The sequence below is a fragment of the Dysidea avara genome, chromosome 7 (genome assembly GCF_963678975.1).
Source record: "Dysidea avara chromosome 7, odDysAvar1.4, whole genome shotgun sequence".
NCBI classification, from domain to species: domain Eukaryota; kingdom Metazoa; phylum Porifera; class Demospongiae; order Dictyoceratida; family Dysideidae; genus Dysidea; species Dysidea avara.
Window position 1 is genome coordinate 22,736,998 of NC_089278.1, and position 19,238 is coordinate 22,756,235.

Here is a 19,238-nt window from a genome sequence, read left to right on the forward strand (position 1 = left end):
CAGGTTGGGGCTACAAGACTAGCAGTAGCAGATCTGATTATCAAAACTACAACTATTTTATGGTACAAACAACACAATAGAATTGTTCCATTGGTAATATCTTAGCAACGAATAATATACATCCAATCTGATTGGCTAGACAAATTCCTGTAACAACAACAGATATTGGCAAATAAGACTATGGTCTTTCATATCTTACACCCCATTCACAGGTTAATTTCAACTTTGGGTACCCCATTCACAGGTTAATGGATAATTAACCTTTCTTTGTTGAGGCGCTTAATAAAACTGTACTGAAATTATATATAGTGACAAAGCAGAGTAATTTAGCTGTACAAATAGTCATTAATTAAGTACTTAATTAATTAAAACCCTTTCATGGCTGAATTTCCCGGCACACTTTACAAGGCACGCTGAATCGTGCTGTGTAAGCCTCACTGTACACTACACAACTTGGTTACTATACCTCTACATAAACGCTGTGGACTAACAATCTTTTCTAGGTTGTTTTTGTTTACGTAAATAAAACCACAAAGTAATTACAAGACAACAAAACTACAAAATACGCTAAAAGCAGCCTTGAGAAACAGGCAGCCACAAATAAACTATCTACAAATAAGTGTTATAGTGTAAGAAACTATTTTATATTGTCTCCTTAATGAATCATTGTCTTCACGGCTGGTTTCATAGAGTTTTATCACAAATCCAGTGTCAGGCATGCGTATACGCACACAACTGAATCATGCCACACGTCTGAAAAACCATCAACAGCCATTCTCCGGTTGTCTAAGCCTATCTATAATGATGTATCATTGTTCAAAACGTAACTATCAACTCAAATATACACGAATCAGCCCTATTTTCGAAAGAAAAGTTTTACCGAGTTATATAATAAACCCGCAATAGTGTGTAAACTATCCAGTTATCCCAGAAACGGGACCTTTGTGGGCATGTCCACTTCAGGATTAGCGCATCGTACTATGATACCCACAACAGAAGCGCTAACGTGTTGGAATTGCACTCAGCACATGTTTTAAACTGTCGTGCCGGAAAAATCCGGTTACAGCCATGAAAGGGTTAAAACAACGGGTACTTGGAACAGTAGAACAAAGCATTTGGGAGTTTACCGAAGTACGGTACACCTTGTAGAAGTCACCAATAAATTCAATAATCCAAGATTTGATTATTCTCATATTGTAACCTAACCTGTACCAGCCCACTTTGCCTTATTGTGCCAGGCTGATTGATTTACACTACAGTTTACCAAGAAGTACTGAGGTGTACCTGGGATAGTGAGTATTGTGAACGGGCTGTTAAACTATCTAGTTACCCTCCAATAAGGTGGTCTTATTAAAATGATAGCTATTAGTCCATCATTGGCCCACACTATGTACTAATATGGTATATCACTTACACTAGTCAAGTTTCTTGACATAATTACCGGGGAAGGCCCCAAAGTCTCCAGTTCTCTCACAAGTTCCCATGAACCATCCATCATCACATCTCTCAAACACCACCACCGTATCTCCCACATCTAGTCCCAGCTCGTCACTGTTCTTTGGTACATAAGAGAACAATGCTTCATACCTGAAGTGATATATTTGATGTAACAATGTTTAGTACTGCTAGAGTGGAACCACATTAGACAACCTTAAATGTGGACACCTTGACAATAAGGTGATTTGTCTCTGGTCCCTTTCGAATATAGTAAAGATACGTCAGTGTGTGGTGTGTGGCAGAAAAGTACGTATTATACTGGAACTGATTCAGACGTAAATAAATAGTTTTGCAGTTGAAATTCTGGGACCGAGATCTCAATGCAATGCCAGTGAACATTCTGCCTCCTCTGTTATTAGCTCATCAGACATTGTTTGTTTTCTTCTTCCTTAAAGTTAATTGCTCTTTACAACAGTGCTGCTCTTGTGTCTGGATTGATATTAGTGGTTAAATTTTGAAAATTTACTGAGTCATGCAAAAGTAAGTTCTTTACATGCATGTTATATTAAAGTATACGTGACTGCTCTATTAGAGTATATCAATCTTTTAAAATAAGTTTCCAAGGCTCATTTTACCTCTGTAAATCCTTCCCTGAGACATGAATGCAAAGCTTTCATAAATTGTTGTGTTGTGCCATACACACTATTACTCACTTATTTTGTCCGGCCACACTAAATGGTGTGTTAGGATCCTGCTCTAAACTCAGAAGTCTAACTTTTACAGGGGGGTTCCTGAGCCCCTTGGAGACCCCCCCCCCCCCCCCCCCATGCCCCTGCACCAAATTTTAGACAGCCTTGTCGTATATTTCAAATTCTGAGTTATATACAGGCATGTCAAATTGTATCTATGCTAAGATTTTTTGCACATATTGTGGGTTAGGTCTAATTTTGAGAAATCACGGGTGCGATCTGTTGTTATGTCTACTGCACAAACAGGTTACAGAAATCTACTGAATTTTCTATCAAGGTGTAAATTTTCTGTATTGAAGACTAAGGATTTATAAAGCAAAAATTAAACATGTGTAAACGTGCACAATCACCCCTGGCATGGACAAAAATAAATCTACACAGGGTCAAGTATACAGTTACAACACGGTCTTTATCCAATATATCACACAGACAGATGTACATACACACAGTTACCTGTCCCCAGGGATATCAAATGAACTTCTTGTTGTAGTAACATCACTATCAGGCTACAAGTAGGGATAGCAATACTATACTTTATTTATTTCATACCTGTCCATCCTGCTCATCTGGCTTTGCCCTAGTAACCACTGGTTGCTGGGCTGGTCTAGGAGATGGAGTCTTTCTTATAGTTTTTATTTCACCATCAGGATACATCTAAGGGATCACATGATGTAAAATCTACCGTATATTTAAGACACAACATACTGGTAGAGGTAATTTACATGCATATGGCATTCATTAGTATACTGCGTGCACATGTAGTAGGCATGGCTACTCACCTCTGCTTCTATTGGTGGAGTGCTACTCTTAACATACTCCACCTTTTCTGGTATATCCACCACAACCTACAGTAGGTGACGGGCACTATATGGAATACTACAAGGTTACTACAACATTGCTTACCTGTACATAAGAGCACGGGAAAATGCCTGTGTCACCTGCAACGCTGTGACCTCTGTACCAGTTGTCATCTACTCTCTTCAACAGAAATAGCGTGTCACCCTAAGGAAGGGGTGGGTAATGACAGTGTGACACCTAGACAGGTGAACACACCTACCTTCTGGAAACTAAGCTCCTTGTCGGACACAGCTTCGAATTTGAATTTAGCTGTGGCATGAGGTTGATCAGTTGTGGGTAAGCCAGGGGTGGGGCTTTTGCTGGGTTCAGGAGTTGCAGTAGCATGTGGTGTGGTTGTGCCTGATCCAGAGATTAGCTACAACAATTAGTACCAGAAAGTATTCAAATAAGAGGTGTACTTAATAGTACCACCCCAATATTGCTCTTGTAATTAGTGCTAAAGCATGAGGTGTTTTTTCTAACCATTAGAGCATGATGACCACTCACACATAAATACTTTGACACTTACCGTATTTTCTTGTATAAAAGCCCGGGGCTTTCATTCCCTTCCCAGCATTTTTGACCTAGCCTGTAAACGAATAAGGCCTTTAATTGAGACTGGGTGTTATTTTGTATTGGTCCAACCGACGCCCAGCATTTAATCGAATTGGGATGGTGGTAGAATGGGATTACTGTAATGGTAAGCATAGAAAACAGTGATACAGTGTATTGAATATATAGCTTAAAATGATTGGAAAATAGTTGTATTATACATATCTGCATGCACATGGACTTCCCCGGACTACTCACATGATTTTTCGTAGTACAGAAGGCTCTATGAAGAAGCAGCAGCAACAAGGGAAACAATTAAAGCCAGACTCAAGTAATAGCCCGGGCTTCTATTTGAGACCGGGCATCTATTTTCCAAAGGTGCTGGAAATCCCCCAGCTTATAATCAAGACAGGTGTTTAATCGATTGTGGCTTTCATACGAGGAAATACGGTATGTCTTACCAGTACTGAACCATACCTCAACGTAAGAGCGTGGGAAGATTCCCTTCACTCCATCCACCTCCCCTTCAAGCCAGTTATTATCAACAGTAGCTGTCAACTTGATCACTGTTCCCTTCTTGAACGACACCTCCCTGTAGTATAATATCTGTTACCACTATACTACTAGTAACTAGTGTTAGAAATAATGTAACAGTCAGCTAATGGCTAATTTTCTTTAATGGTTGTACAAATGACATTTTGGTCAACCATATGTGTGACCTGCTCAGCGAAAACTCAATTAGTTTGCATTTTTCTTCTTATGAAGGTAAACACATGAAGTGTAAATAGTGAACAAACCACTGGAACACTAGTTGCTTAATTAATTTAATTAACCCTTTCACAGCTGAATTTCCCGGCGCACTTTACAAGGCACGCCGAATCATGCTGTATAAGCCCCTCACTGTACACTAAACCACTTGGTTACTATACCTCTATGTAAATGCTGTGGACTAACAATCTCGACTGGGTTGTTTTTGTTTACGTAAATAAAACCACAAAGTAATTATGAAACAACAAAACTACAAAACACGCTAAAAGCAGCCTTGAGAAACAGGCAGCCACTAATAAACTATCTACAAATAAGCGTTATAGTGTAAGAAACTATTTTATATTGTTTCCTTACTGAATCATCGTCTTCGTGGCTGGTTTCTCCGAGTTTTATCACAAATCCAGTGTCACGCATGTGTATACACACACGATTGAATTACGCCACACGTCCGAAAAACCATCCACAGCTACTTGCCGGTTGTCTTAGCCTACCTATAACGATGCTTTGTTCAAAACATTACTATCAACTCAAATATAAACGAAATAGCCCTATTTTCGAGAGAAAAGTTTTACCGGGTTATGTAATAAACCCGAAATAGTGTGCGGACTATCCGGTTATCCCAGAAACGGGAACTCTATGGGTATGCCCGCTTCAGGGTTAGCGCATCATACTATGAAACGCACAATAGAAGCACTAGCGTGTCGGAATTGCACTCAGCGCATGTTTTATACCGTCGTGCCGGATAAATCCGGTTACAGCCATGAAAGGGTTAAAGAGAATGTGCAAAATATATATGTGACTGGCTGAGCAAAAGCCAGTCATTCTCACACTTCCTTGAATTTTATTGCTCCTCTGTTATCTATAGCGACAAAGGAGTAAACAGCCAAACTTTCAGCCTTTTATGAATGGTCTTGGAGATATAGTGCTATACTACAGCAATAAATTACAGGTACTTATTAATTGATCATAGCCCACGACTGAAACAAGCTAAAAAGGTTGGCCAGATGTGTTCACCATGAACTGGCAAATCCATCAAGGTACAGTAGTGTTTTCTGTGTACTTCTCTTTGTGTGGACAAGAAGGTCATTTCAACATAGAAACCATAACGGCAAAGTTCATTTCCACTATATCATAAATAAGTGCCCATAACTTATGTTCTATTTGCTGTATACAATGTAGCATAAGACTTTTGGAACTGCTACAAAAATGAATTGAAATGCTTTTGCCAGTGGATTTGCTGAGTATTCTAATCTTGAACAGCCTTCTTGCTTAATGAGTGCCTGTAATTTTTTGTCAGTATAGTCACTGTACAAATCCATAGTCTTTCTGCTGTGATAAATCCAAGAGTATTCACTACGTTTAATAGCCCAATGGTTTTTTCCTCAACAAAGAGCCACTATATACCAGTAAATCATGCAAATGCTTTACACACCTTGACCAAGTTGTAAAATTTCCAAGCTATAGCAAATCTATATGCATAGTTGGTGGTCATATTTATGTAGACCATCACAGGTGGAGGCCTTGTTTGTTATACGAATGCTCAGTAAATGGGTAGAACAGCCTTCTCATACATATCCAACATTGAAAGCTATTGCTATAAGATTGGCATTTTTGAAATGGTGAATATACAATGTACATAGTGTGTATACACGTTTGCTTCGACCTGCTGAGCAACCCAAAATGTGCTTTTGAAATAAATTGCATTGGGTAAAATACATGTAACTTCTCCAAATTAAGGACATAATAAAGAAAAAGAAGACAATATGGACAAAGATTTTATATATCTGATCCCATACACTTTTCCCTCTGACCTCATTATAATGTATAGTGTAATGTACTCACCTGACATTCTGAGCAGAGAAGCTGTATAATGCTCTAGCAGATGATGCCGGGGGTGATCGTCGTTTCCTCTTTTCTTCACTACTAACACTACTACCACGACTAGCTCTGTTGTCATGGTTACTCTGACGACTGTTGCTACGACTTCCCTTGCTTTCATGATTACTAGTGCTGCTTTGACGACTGTTGCTACGGCTACCTCTATTGTCATGGTTACTAGTGTTGCTTTGACGACTGTTGCTACGGCTTCCCTTGTTATCATGGTTACTAGTGTTGCTTTGACGACTGTTGCTACGGCTACCTCTGTTATCATGGTCACCTGTGTCAGTTACAGTCTGTCGGTGGGAGTCACTAATGTTACTATGTCGACTGCTGCTACGACTGCCATCACCAGAAGCGGCTGCAGCGTTCACATGATCAGAAGGAGGGGGTGTGTTACCCGTTGAAGCAATGACATCATTCAGTTCCTCTAATGCTGTCATGACTTCGTCACTAGTTGACCTTTCTACATATTCTGTTGTCATAGCAACATCACTATTAATAGCCCCTGATATTATGGGATGCATTTTGCTCAGCTGCACATCTGACATATCTGATTGGCTAATTGTATTAGGTTGTGTTTGAACTGGTTCAGTTGTTGTTATAGTAATGGGTATATCTGTAACAGGCGATGTAACACTGACTGTGGGAACCACACCCTCTGACATCGCAACATCAGATATAATTGGATGCATTTTATCCAATCGAATGTCCTCTGCTGTCACATCAGATCTCCTCTCATGAATAGCACCATTTGACGGTGTATGGCTGGAGACATGGCTGGTGTAGGCAGGGGTGTCCTTTTCTTTGTCAATATTCCAACCTTACGGGTAGTGACGACATCATTAAAGGACACTCCACCACACCCACTCACCTTTATTACTACTAGCTCCACTCAGTGTCTGTCTAATAGCAGCTCTGACTTGGTCTGTGGTCATGAACTCCACTGGGGAGGGGAGGGGTAGTGTTAACTTGTAATGTGATATTACATCATGATGACATGACAATACAACAAGTGACATCACACAATGTACATGACAACAGGAGCGCATCGAATCCTATGGACAAGGGAGCATGTAACTCCGTAAACAGCAAAATTCAAACATGGCTGCCGTGTACAATAAGTAAAATTTCCTAATTAGGATATTATGCGGAGGCACATGCTCGAGTACGTCACGGTTCCGCTGTGATGAAGCGAAGCTATGGAAACAAAGTCCAATGGCATGACAGAGGAATAGTAGCACAGGCTTAGCAGGACAGTCTTTCTACAGTCAATAATCACATAAAATCACGTGAAATTACTCCACTTGACTATTCCAACCTCTACTTTCGACTCGACGATCTTCCTATCGAAGCAGCTTTACATAAGACGATGGAGTAGCAGCCCATTCAGTGTATCCCTGTTGCACATAAGAATGATGTAACCAATTATATACGTAGTAACACTGGATGCCATGTTTGAATTTTGCCCGTAGCATTGGTAGCATACAGAGTTACATGCTCCCTTGTCCATAGGATTCGATGCGCTTCTGATGACAACGAGATCATTACTTGTATCAGTGTCAGTGGGTTCTTCAGATGGCACAGCATCTTCTGACGGTTTTGTCTCTGTCACTGTGTCACTAATAGTAGCAGGGGGAGGTGAGGTCACATCAGAAGGTTTTGTTACTTTCACGGTGACAGCAGGAGGAGGCTGTTGCTGCTTCACTGTTGTGACAGGGGCAGAAGGAATCACATCAACAGGTTTTGTCACCTGCTCAGCAGGGGGAGGGGGAGCCACATCAACAGGTTTTGTTGGCTGTTTCACAGTCACACTAGTGGTAGTAGTGGTATTAGAGGTGGTGAGTACTGGCCTAGTAACAACACATACAATATTGTCTAGTATACATGCATAATTGCTGGACAGCACAAGTAAAAAGATAACTGCAGGGACTAAGGTTGGAATAAACTCTTGGAGATGCATTCACTTACTAACCATTTTTTAAAGGCACATGGTTGTGTGTTGTGTGGCCAATAACACTAGCATGCCACACTAATGTGTTATTAACAGGAACAATAATGTAATTTTCAGATACATAATTTTGTGCTCCCTTAAGAAGTGATTTATATAGTGTAGGTGTCTGCCAAGTAGGCAGTAAATTTCAGCAAAATTTCCCAAGCTATTCTTGATATACGCATGACCAAAGTTTTTCTTCCCCTTTTGTATGTTTTTTACAACATAAAACACAAAAGACCTAAGTTCATCCGAATATGCTGACACGTGCACATCTCCAAAGTTACATTTTAACCATTCAATGTGATAAGCTGAAAATCAGTATGTAGTAGATAGATGAATCACTGTAAACCTTCTAGTGGGTTAAATAACACAAAACCAAATATTTGCAAGCACATGCAATGGAGATACTTGCACTAGTAAAAATTAGAGAACCATAATATCTTATCAGTTATGATTATTTAAATTGGTGTCTGTATACATACTTGATGTTGGTTTGCATTATGCTATTACATCAAATGGGGGTAATTATGAACTATGATAGGGGAATCCCCTGCTATTCTCACCATGATGATACAGTCTTTGTAGTCTTCTCACTGGTCGATGACTTACGTTGGGTAGGTGGACTGGCTGCATTGAGTGGTATAGTCACTATAGAGGACCATGCGATATCCTGCAGAGCATAAGGTGGGTGGGGCTACTCACCTTCATCACTATCATCATTAGCTAACATTGACCTCATCATTGACTTATACCAGCTACCACCTCCACCCTCTGACTTGGGGACACTTGGAACTGTATGGATAATGAACAATGACGAGTTATACAGAGTGAAACAGTCCAACAATAAAAACAATTGGCTATACATTTTAACGAGGTCCAGCACTAGCTGGCTAAATTTAGGTTGAACAAAATTGGAAGCCACTGAAAACGATTCTACCATATGGGGAAAGTGTAAACCTTCAATGGATTGTGTGGTTTTGATGAAAGCTTTCTGGAAAATGGTATTGCTAGTTACCTGTAATGAGTATCTGTTAGGTATCCGTTAAGTCCAACATGGTTTATAGGATATTCAACTGGATTGGTTCATAAATTATCAGCTTGATAAAAAAAAACACAAAAAAAACCAAGACAATTTGCAAGTATGTGTATGCCAGGCTTTGCCAGCTCAGCTGTTTTATGAACCATGTCCACTTTTTGGGATTGTGTGTCACTGGAGAGCCACACCCATGCAGTCTGTAGGTATGCACGAAGCGATCTCCATTGCTGTGTGTACACAGTACACTTACATAAAGTCAAGTCCAGTATATTGTAAAGTGTATGTACACTCATTTTGCACACACAGTACATAATTTCTATATGTGACTGGATCTGTGAAAACCCGACACAGCCTAAATTTACAGTATAAAGCATTGAATACATTAGGTGAAATACTTGCACAATATTTTTTAAAATCTGCAAATTTTTTGAACGTCTGTTTCTTAGTGAAGGAAGGGACTAACAATAAAACCTTGGATATCATCTTATTCGCCTGCTCAAGAGGAGTTGGAAAACCTTTGTTTTGCTGCAGTAGACCCAAGGATATGGAAGTTATGAGTGTTTGTTTACGTCGTGTTGAAGCAATTTTACGTGATCGATTTTTCTTCACGAATTTCACCTTTGTATGCAGTGAAGAAGGGTGAGTAAAGGAAAAACTTACCCAGTAATTGATTCCCCTGTTCATGGCGAACACGATGGTGAAAACTGTAGTTCCGTACCTTGATTCGTTAGTAAGTTACAACCATTTTTGTAGGCACCTGTAATTTATTTTCTCTATACTTGCTGTACAAGTCGATTTTATTTTGCTGTTGCTACTTTGTAGGGTTGTAACTCCTGGAATATGAGGGTAAAACTTTGCCAGAGGGTACACTTGGCTAAGTAGATTATATAAATATTCAATAAACAGGAATTTGAAAAATGCACGATTGTGTCGGGTTTTCGCAGATCAAATATAGTCTATGCCTTTCAGCAGTTCAGTTTCTTTCAAACACTTAATATACTCTGTTTATATAAATGGCTAAGCACTTTTAGTGGACACTGTCATACTTTGCTCTACCATGAAGCATGATTAAATCTACTTGCCCTCTACCACAAAATTGTCACTTATTGAAACTTTCCTCACATATGGTATACCACATATGACAGACCAATTTCTTATTTCTATCACCCAAACCTATTGTGTCTTACCAACTTACATACTGTAATGTGAGTTCGTGTGTGTGCACATGCACATCACGCGTATGCACGAGCAAAATTAAACCTGTGAAATGCAATAGCTTGTAGCATAATTTTAATGTTACTTACTCAATAAATAAAAGTTAACAGATTATTATAAGACACAGGGGTAGTGGGGGGAAATTGGGTCACATGCACCACGCATCATTTATTAGTATAGTATGCATGCCACACGTTGTGCTGGTGAAATTACTAGAGACAAGTATTGTATCCTTCATCATCCTGGAGAAATCAAGCTATCAAGCCGAAAACATCTCGCTGAACTAATTCTCCAGCTACTCTGGACGTGATGCAAGCCAGCGTCACCCAGCTAACGCGATTGACAGCAGAAGTATTACGCCTACATCTGGCCTCCAGAAACCTCGTGACGACTGGAACCAAGGCCGTGATGGCCCAACGCCATCCATGCAACACCTGTCTCGCAACAACAGAGTGATCCAGCACTACCATGGCAGGAATACACCCAACCTCTCAGCCGCCAACAGTCACTCAACAACTACCACTGTTCCCGCCGCCACCATCATCGCTGCCACAACTAACTGTTACAGGGCCGTCGGCAGTTTCATCAGCATCTCGATGCCAGTAACATCACCGCTGCCACTGAACGTTTTGTCTGTTCGTCTGTGCTGACGTGACTGATTGCATCGTCGCAGATTGCATCATCGCTACCAACAACTGCCAATTCGACAGACCTTGCACAGTTATTTAATCAAATCCTGCGCCAGGCCACTGGCCAGTCAACGCCTCAGGCCCTATCTCCTGCTTCAATTGATGGCAACCAGCAAACCCAGCCCACTACTTCTCTGCAACCTGCTCACAACCTGCAGCTGCCCCAGCAGACAATATCAGTACAGCCTGCAGTTCAACAACCGACTACAGCACTACAACAGCTTGCAGTTCAACAACCGACTACAGCACTACAACAGCTTGCTACAGCTATCAACAACCAACAGTTTCCCCAGCAGACAGCACCAATACAGCCCCAACCTATATCAGCACAACCACTGCTATATCAGCAAGTCCAGCCGCCAATCCAGCCACCCCTTCAGCAACTACCGCCTCAGTATGCCATTCAGCAGCTCCCCGTACCTGTGCCAATTCAGCTACAACAACAGATAATTAAGGGTGAGTATGTTGACTTTGCTGTGCTACTTGATAAAACATCATTTGTTGATGCCACACATACCTCACATTCACAACACACGCCATACATAAACCCGCACCCATCACCTCCTTTTCTATGTGGATGCAAGCATGGAACACTTATTTAACGGTACTGCTTTCACACAACCCTGCATGTGCATTGGAGCTGGTTGGGTATCAACGCATCATAACATCTGCCAGCCACACCTTTCCATTGAAGGCCTGGCTCAGTTATGACGGGCAGTTTCGTACAATGGCTGCTTCTAACCCCTACCTTCGTTGGGATCAGCGCCATCAAGAATTGTGGTACGAAAACATGTCCAACCCCAACAATTCACAACAATGGCCATGCCCTTACTGTGGGGCTAAAAACCACTACCCAGACAACTGCCCCCACTCGCCCTTTCGTGATAGCTCGCAATGCTCTACACCACCAAATCGCAGAACATCCGGAGCTCCAATATGCGGTGACTTTAACAACGGGCAGTGCACCAGAAATGCATGCACTTTTCAACACATCTGCCTTACATGTAAGGGTCCCCATCCTCGCATCTCCTGTCCTGACAGGAGACCAGCCACCTAAAACCAGTGAGGCCAACCTCAGGCCACGACGACCGCTCATTTTTGAGCATGACCAAGCCCCTTATAGACCATTGCTTACATTCAGGCAGCCAGGCGTTCAACCTTTACTCCCTTTAGAGTACACCCATGCCTTTGGCAATGAAGCTTCAGAACACCCCTTGTGCACTGAAGCTTTAGCACACCAACACACTAAACTTCTACAACACAACTTGTGCAGTAAAGGTTTAGACAACTTACTAACCGCTGCTAATACTAACCCTTTAGAACACACCCCGTGCACTAAAGGGCTAGAACACTCATACACTCCTGACACCACAACTTTGGAGCATACCCCCTCAGAGCACTCTTGCACCACTGCCTTCCACACTCTTGCACCACACCCACCACTTAACGTATGCAGTAACACTCCAAAGTTGTTGCACTCGCATGCAAAGCACCTGCCATTGCAATTGCAGTATCTTATCAGTGCACGTCATCTTAACTCAAAGCTCCGCACACCAATCAACCCACATGTTCTACAAAAAGAACTAGTGCTTCACCCTGATCAAGCATTTGTGCGCACTTTAATTCACAACCTAGAGCATGGTTGTGACATTGGCTACACTGGACCACAATTTACACATTCCAGCAGCAACCTTCCCTCTTCATTCCAAAACCCTAGCATACTGGATGCCAATATCACTGAAGAATGCAACATGGGTCGCATGCTGGGTCCATTCCAGACTCCACCACTTCCGAACTTCCGCTGCTCAGGACTGGGCTTGGTCCCTAAGCACGATGGTGGCTGGCGTGCAATTTACCATTTGTCTGCCCCATATGGATCCAGCATCAATGACTCCATAAATCCAGAGGATTATGCACTTTCTTACTGCTCGTTGATGATGCATTTGCAATCGTATCTGCCCTTGGTAAGGGTACTATAATGGCAAAAATAGACCTTAAGAATGCATTTCGCCTTGTTCCAGTAAGACCAGAAGACTGGAACCTTCTAGGCATCCAATGGCAAGACCAATTCTATATTGACATCTGCCTGCCTTTTGGCCTTCGATCCGCACCTTTTCTATTTAATCAGTTAGCTGATGCCATCCACTGGTCCCTCCAGCACAACCATGGTGTACGCCATGTACTCCATTATCTAGATGATTTCTTCACTCCTGGCTCTCCCGGTACAGAGGAATGCTCAGACAACCTGCAAGCAATGCTCTCCCTATGTAACAATATTAATGCTCCCGTCAAGACTTCTAAGATTGAAGGTCCATCAACCCGACTCACGTTCCTGGGGATTGTTATTGACTCTGAGAACATGACAGCCAGTATCTCACCGCAGCGAAAAGCTGACCTCATTTTATCAATACAATCACTCAGGAAGGATAAATGCACAAAACATCAACTGCTGTCCTTAGTTGGAAAACTATCCTTTACTTGCAAGGTAGTCCCAGCAGGCAGAATATTTCTACGCCGGCTCATAGACCTTAGCTGCAAAGTGTCACGCATGCACCACCACCTACGCTTATGCACAGATGCATACCTAGATCTAGACTGGTGGCTAGTCTTCCTCCCCACTTGGAATGGCACATCATATATCCTGGAAAGCACTTGGTCCACCTCTCTGTCTATGTCTCTGTTTACAGATGCATCAGGCAGCCTTGGCTGGGGGCCTATTGGTCTGGACATTGGATTCAGTCACACTGGTCAAGTGACCAAGTAGACAGAGGCATAGTCTGGAAGGAACTATTTGCTATAGTTTCTGCAGTGAACACCTGGGGCCACCATTGGCCTAGAAAGAAGGTCTTGGTTCATTGCGATAATCAGGCTGTAGTAGAGATTTGGAAAAAAGGTACCACTAACTGCCCTGAAGTCATGTCCTTTGTCCGGATGCTCTATTTTTGTGCAGCACAATATAACATACATGTAATTGTTACTCATATAACTGGCACAGATAACTGCATTGCTGATGCTCTCTCTCGCTTTCAGGTCCACCGTTTCCACCAACTTGCTCCGAGAGCAGCCATCAACCCCGATACCATCCGTGCATGGCCGATCCAGCTCTTGAGTGATTGCTCAACCACTATCAATCCTTAGGGGTTGCTCCATCCACAAGGAGAACGTATCAAGCAGGAGTGAGAGCCCTTCAGCAATTCTGCAACCGATACACAGTTACAGCCTTTCCAGCCTCACCACTTACCTTACGTTATTTTTGCTGTTACATGGCATGTCAGGTGTCATACAAAACTATCAAGGTATACCTTGCTGGCATACGCCTGGGTCACGTAGAGAGAGGCTTTGAGGACCCCACGGAGGATGAGCTGCTCCACCTATTGCGCACTAGCATCAAGCGATCACAAGGGGTATCGTCGCACACTCGCCTACCGATAACCATCACTGTCCTTCAGACACTGAAGTCTCAACTTAGTCTGGATCCTTCATTCTCCCCCCTGGAGAAGCGTCTGCTCTGGGCAGCCTTCACGCTAGCATTTTATGGGTTCCTGAGAGCTAGCGAATTTGCAACCCCAAATCTGACTTGGCGGCACATACAGCTTGCTGGGGACAGATACACAGTGCTGATAGAGCAGTCTAAAACTAGACATGGCCATACCATTGCTATTCATGCTAGTGGTACATCCACATGCCCTGTCAGAGCACTTCAACTTTATTTTTCAGCAATTCTACCACTCCAAGATGACTCACCAGTGTTCAAGGGTGGCAGATTTTCTCCATTAGACAGGCAGCACTTGACAAATACCATTCGCCACCTTTTGCTGAAAACTAAGTACAGTCATCATCAATATTCCAGCCACAGCTTCAAAAGTGGCGCAGCAACCACTGCCGCTGCAGCAGGGATACCGGATTGGCTAATCAAGATATTAGGGAGATGGAGTAGCAATGCATTCCAAGTATATATACACTCCTCTCCGGCAATGATACAGTCCATACCTGCACTCCTAGCTCACGCCAACATCTCTGATACAGACAAGGCGGCCACGGCACAATAATCTCTACTAACATGGTATGTTGACTTATGGTACTCATGTACTGCTCGATATGCTCATTGTATATGTGCTGCTCGATATGCTCATTGTATGTGTACTGCTCGATATGCTCATTGTATGTGTGCTGCTCGATATGCTCATTGTATGTGTGCTGCTCGATATGCTCATTGTATGTGTACTACTCGATATGCTCATTGTATGTGTGCTGCTCGATATGCTCATTGTACGTGTACTGCTCGATATGCTCATTGTATGTATACTGCTCGATATGCTCATTGTATGTGTACTGCTTGATATGCTCATTGTATGTGTACTGCTCGATATGCTCATTGTACGTGTACTGCTCGATATGCTCATTGTATGTATACTGCTCGATATGCTCATTGTATGTGTACTGCTTGATATGCTCATTGTATGTGTACTGCTCGATATGCTCATTGTATTATGTGTACTGCTTGATATGCTCATTGTATGTGTACTGCTCGATATGCTCATTGTATGTGTACTGCTCGATATGCTCATTGTATTATGTGTACTGCTTGATATGCTCATTGTATGTGTACTGCTCGATATGCTCATTGTATGTGTACTACTCGATATGCTCATTGTATGTGTGCTGCTCGATATGCTCATTGTATGTGTACTGCTCGATATGCTCATTGTATTATGTGTGCTGCTCGATATGCTCATTGTATGTATACTGCTTGATATGCTCATTGTATGTGTACTGCTCGATATGCTCATTGTATGTGTACTGCTCGATATGCTCATTGTATGTGTACTGCTCGATATACTCATTGTATTATGTGTGCTGCTCGATATGCTCATTGTATGTGTGCTGCTCGATATGCTCATTGTATGTGTACTGCTCGATATGCTCATTGTATTATGTGTACTGCTTGATATGCTCATTGTATGTGTGCTGCTCGATATGCTCGTTGTATGTGTACTGCTCGATATGCTCATTGTATGTGTACTGCTCGATATGCTCATGTATGTGTGTTGCTCAATATGCTCATTGCAGGTGTACTGTTTGAGATGCTTATTGCATCTATGTTGCTCCCGTTGTATGGGGGTGTGTGTGTGTGCGTGCATGTGTGTACCTGCTACTGAATTTTGGGGAAATTGGGCACAGTGAAGCTGCTTGGCCAGGTAGATTGACCATGATGCTCGTTATATAATAGCCACGGTCATGAGATGACAAGTGTAATGCAGAAGCCGTGTACTAACTTGGTCAGGCACTTCACTTAGCCATGTTCTGGGCTGCCCATTGTTTCCCAAATTATGGCAATCATGCACCCGGGTTTGGGTAAGCACAGCCAATATAATAAGATGTTAAAGATTATAAACAACATTTGAAAGACACAGTCTGGCAATTTTCTCATAATTTTATTAACTTCCTAATACATAACAAACAATGATGATGAAATGTTTGGCAAAGTACCACCATACAAAATATACCAAATTTGATATTGAAACATCTTACAAGCTAAGCTTCATTTTACACAGTCTACAAAGAGAATTGGACCACTACACATTATTTCATCATGTCTTTGACAAGGTAACAGTTTCACAATGTAACATGCTTTGAGGACAGCACTATCTCTCTAAAGGCAGAAGGCAAGCACAACAAATGCAAGGGTCTAGACAGAGCTACTTACATTTCCTCTTTGGCAACAATCAGAAAATACTACATAAGGTCTCAGGAAAGCCTACAAGCAATGTTCACTATGGATGTATTAATTATAGCCCCAGAAGAAACTAGTTTCACAGAGGTCATCCTCACTGATATCTCTAGTGTGTTGATTTGCTATTCTCATATTATCACACATTAGCAGCACAGGAGCATGAGGTTGGTATTGGAATATATATATAGCAAAATCATTGTAGTGTGAACAGCAATAAATTATTGTATTAAACTATCTCTTTGTGTACATTTATGGCAATGAATTGTATGCTACAGTAGAATGCACATGAACAAAAACACACACGCATCTATACTCACATGCCTGCATGCACAAGCACACATTTACACACAAATTTTACATAACACACATACTGTTCAACTCACTATAAGCTGTAGGTCCTTCTTTGGACGTCCGACGTTTGCTGGACTGCCACCTTGTTTCTCGTGTAATAGGCTCTGTACTTGTCACCTCCTTTGTAACTGGTGTTGTAACTTTCGAAATAGGCTGTTCTGTGGCAGGCTTTGTCACTGTCTCTGGTTGTGTTGGCTCTGCAACAGGTTGTGTAACTGTATCTGTAGTTGGCTTAGTAGTTGTCTCTTGTGTCACTACTTCTGTAACTGGTTTCTCTTCCTTTGTAACAGGTTTGGCTGGCTTCTTAGGGGCCACCACAGGCGGCTTCCTCACTGCAGCTCTGATAAATGACAGGCTGGAGCTACCAGTAGTAGTAGTAGTAGTAGTAGTAGTAGTAGCAGCAGTGGTGGTGTATTTTGTGTCTGATGGTCTGGAGATATACACAAGGTAAACACGTACACATCAGGTACATATACATGAGCACTGATACAGGTATTGAGTTGCTTTCAAGGACTATACACAGTACTTTAGCTATAAAACACACACTATTAGATCTACAACAAAATAGAAGCAATGGAGACTGAAAAGCTGAAGACTTAAAAGTACTGATGGTTGACAACTTTTAAAACAAACTAACATATAAGCAAAGAAAAGAAGGCAAACCTGTCAGCAACACAAGAGGCAGCAGACACTGACAGACCACAAACTAGAGAGACCATTGATCCATAAAGGAATGTTGTAGCAGGCACATTTCACTACAACTAATACATTGAGGCCATACACAGCACATACATGGCATTACCATACATTATTAGTATGGGCTATTCCTTATTAGGATGTACCCACTCACTTTTCTTCCTCTTCTATTACGCTACCAAACACATCGTCAGTGGCAACTATCGCTGGTGATGGCTCCTTTGTTGTACTGGTCTCTTTTCCAGTGTCTGTGACATCTGTCACTGTGATAGTGGTAGTGTCATGGGGTTTGTTACTAGCTGAGGGGGGTGGAGCAGGTCTGGAAGGTGGGGGGAGTGGCTTGCTGGGAATTACAGAAAAGTCTCCTCCAATACTTGATGTTGAGCTGCGTGGACTGCGCATAAACGCTGACTGATCATCATGAAATGACAATCGATGTGATCCCAATGAGCTTAGTGATGACATGCCCCGAGGCAAACTACTGGTGGACTGTCGACGTGGCTCCACAGACAGATTTGATTGGCTACTCTTCTTACGCATTTCAACAGCACTGCAAACACATACCACACACACACATTAAAATATCTTGTGTAGTCCACATTTACAATGAGTACATGATTTGTTTGCAAACATTGTAAGAAGTTATGTAGCAGAAACAATAAGACACACACAGGTGATCCCCAATGAATACACACAGACTATGCTTACACAATATTCACTAAGATGTATCTATGGCTTCCCTCTTGAGTGCCAATAGTATTTCTATTATCATTTGGAGGTGTGGCTATATAAAGAGCCAATCAACTGCATTCTAGTGTTTATTATCAGCTTATGTGTCATGACAACTTACATAACACAATTACACACTACACACCACAACAGATGGGTCACCACACATGCTGGTCAACCCACTACTACCAAGCACACAACCACAACTGGTTTACAAATTAACACATCATTATAACAATATCATTTTTATATTAGGGTGTTAGTTTAACTTGCAATGTAAACAAAAGGCAAATGCACACAACAGCATCCAACATCAACCCATACAATGTGTTTTTCCAACTCCAAACTCACGTTAAATGCAATTCTAGTGTGTCAGTGGCTGTCTTCACAAGCCTCTGGGCCCCCATGTGTTTCAAGGTGGCGCAGTCCACTCCATTAATCTTGAGTATGTAATGTCCCGCCACAACCCCAGCTCTCTCTGCCTTTCCATTAGCTGAAACCTGTTACAATTTACGAGTCGCAACATAACGCCATTAACGTGTTAGTTTTCATAACGAGTCGGGGTGTTGAA

At 41.9% G+C, this 19,238-nt stretch overlaps 1 protein-coding gene across 1 annotated transcript in view; it reads right to left on the bottom strand.

Annotated features, from left to right (window-relative positions):
- Positions 1–19,238, bottom strand: part of LOC136260232 (sorbin and SH3 domain-containing protein 1 homolog) — a 19,443-nt gene continuing 205 nt past the window's right edge. Inside the window, exons 2-17 of the mRNA XM_066053901.1 lie at positions 19,019–19,167; positions 18,093–18,488; positions 17,275–17,672; positions 8,920–9,009; positions 8,781–8,865; positions 7,773–8,074; positions 7,096–7,167; positions 6,186–7,044; positions 4,053–4,167; positions 3,244–3,399; positions 3,090–3,188; positions 2,966–3,031; positions 2,736–2,840; positions 2,640–2,692; positions 1,415–1,587; positions 1–147 (exon numbers count right to left, since the gene is read on the bottom strand). Of these exons, the coding sequence (XP_065909973.1) occupies positions 1,416–1,587; positions 2,640–2,692; positions 2,736–2,840; positions 2,966–3,031; positions 3,090–3,188; positions 3,244–3,399; positions 4,053–4,167; positions 6,186–7,044; positions 7,096–7,167; positions 7,773–8,074; positions 8,781–8,865; positions 8,920–9,009; positions 17,275–17,672; positions 18,093–18,488; positions 19,019–19,167 (3,117 nt within the window). The 3' untranslated portion in view covers positions 1–147; position 1,415. The remainder of the gene's footprint in view (positions 148–1,414; positions 1,588–2,639; positions 2,693–2,735; positions 2,841–2,965; positions 3,032–3,089; positions 3,189–3,243; positions 3,400–4,052; positions 4,168–6,185; positions 7,045–7,095; positions 7,168–7,772; positions 8,075–8,780; positions 8,866–8,919; positions 9,010–17,274; positions 17,673–18,092; positions 18,489–19,018; positions 19,168–19,238) is intronic.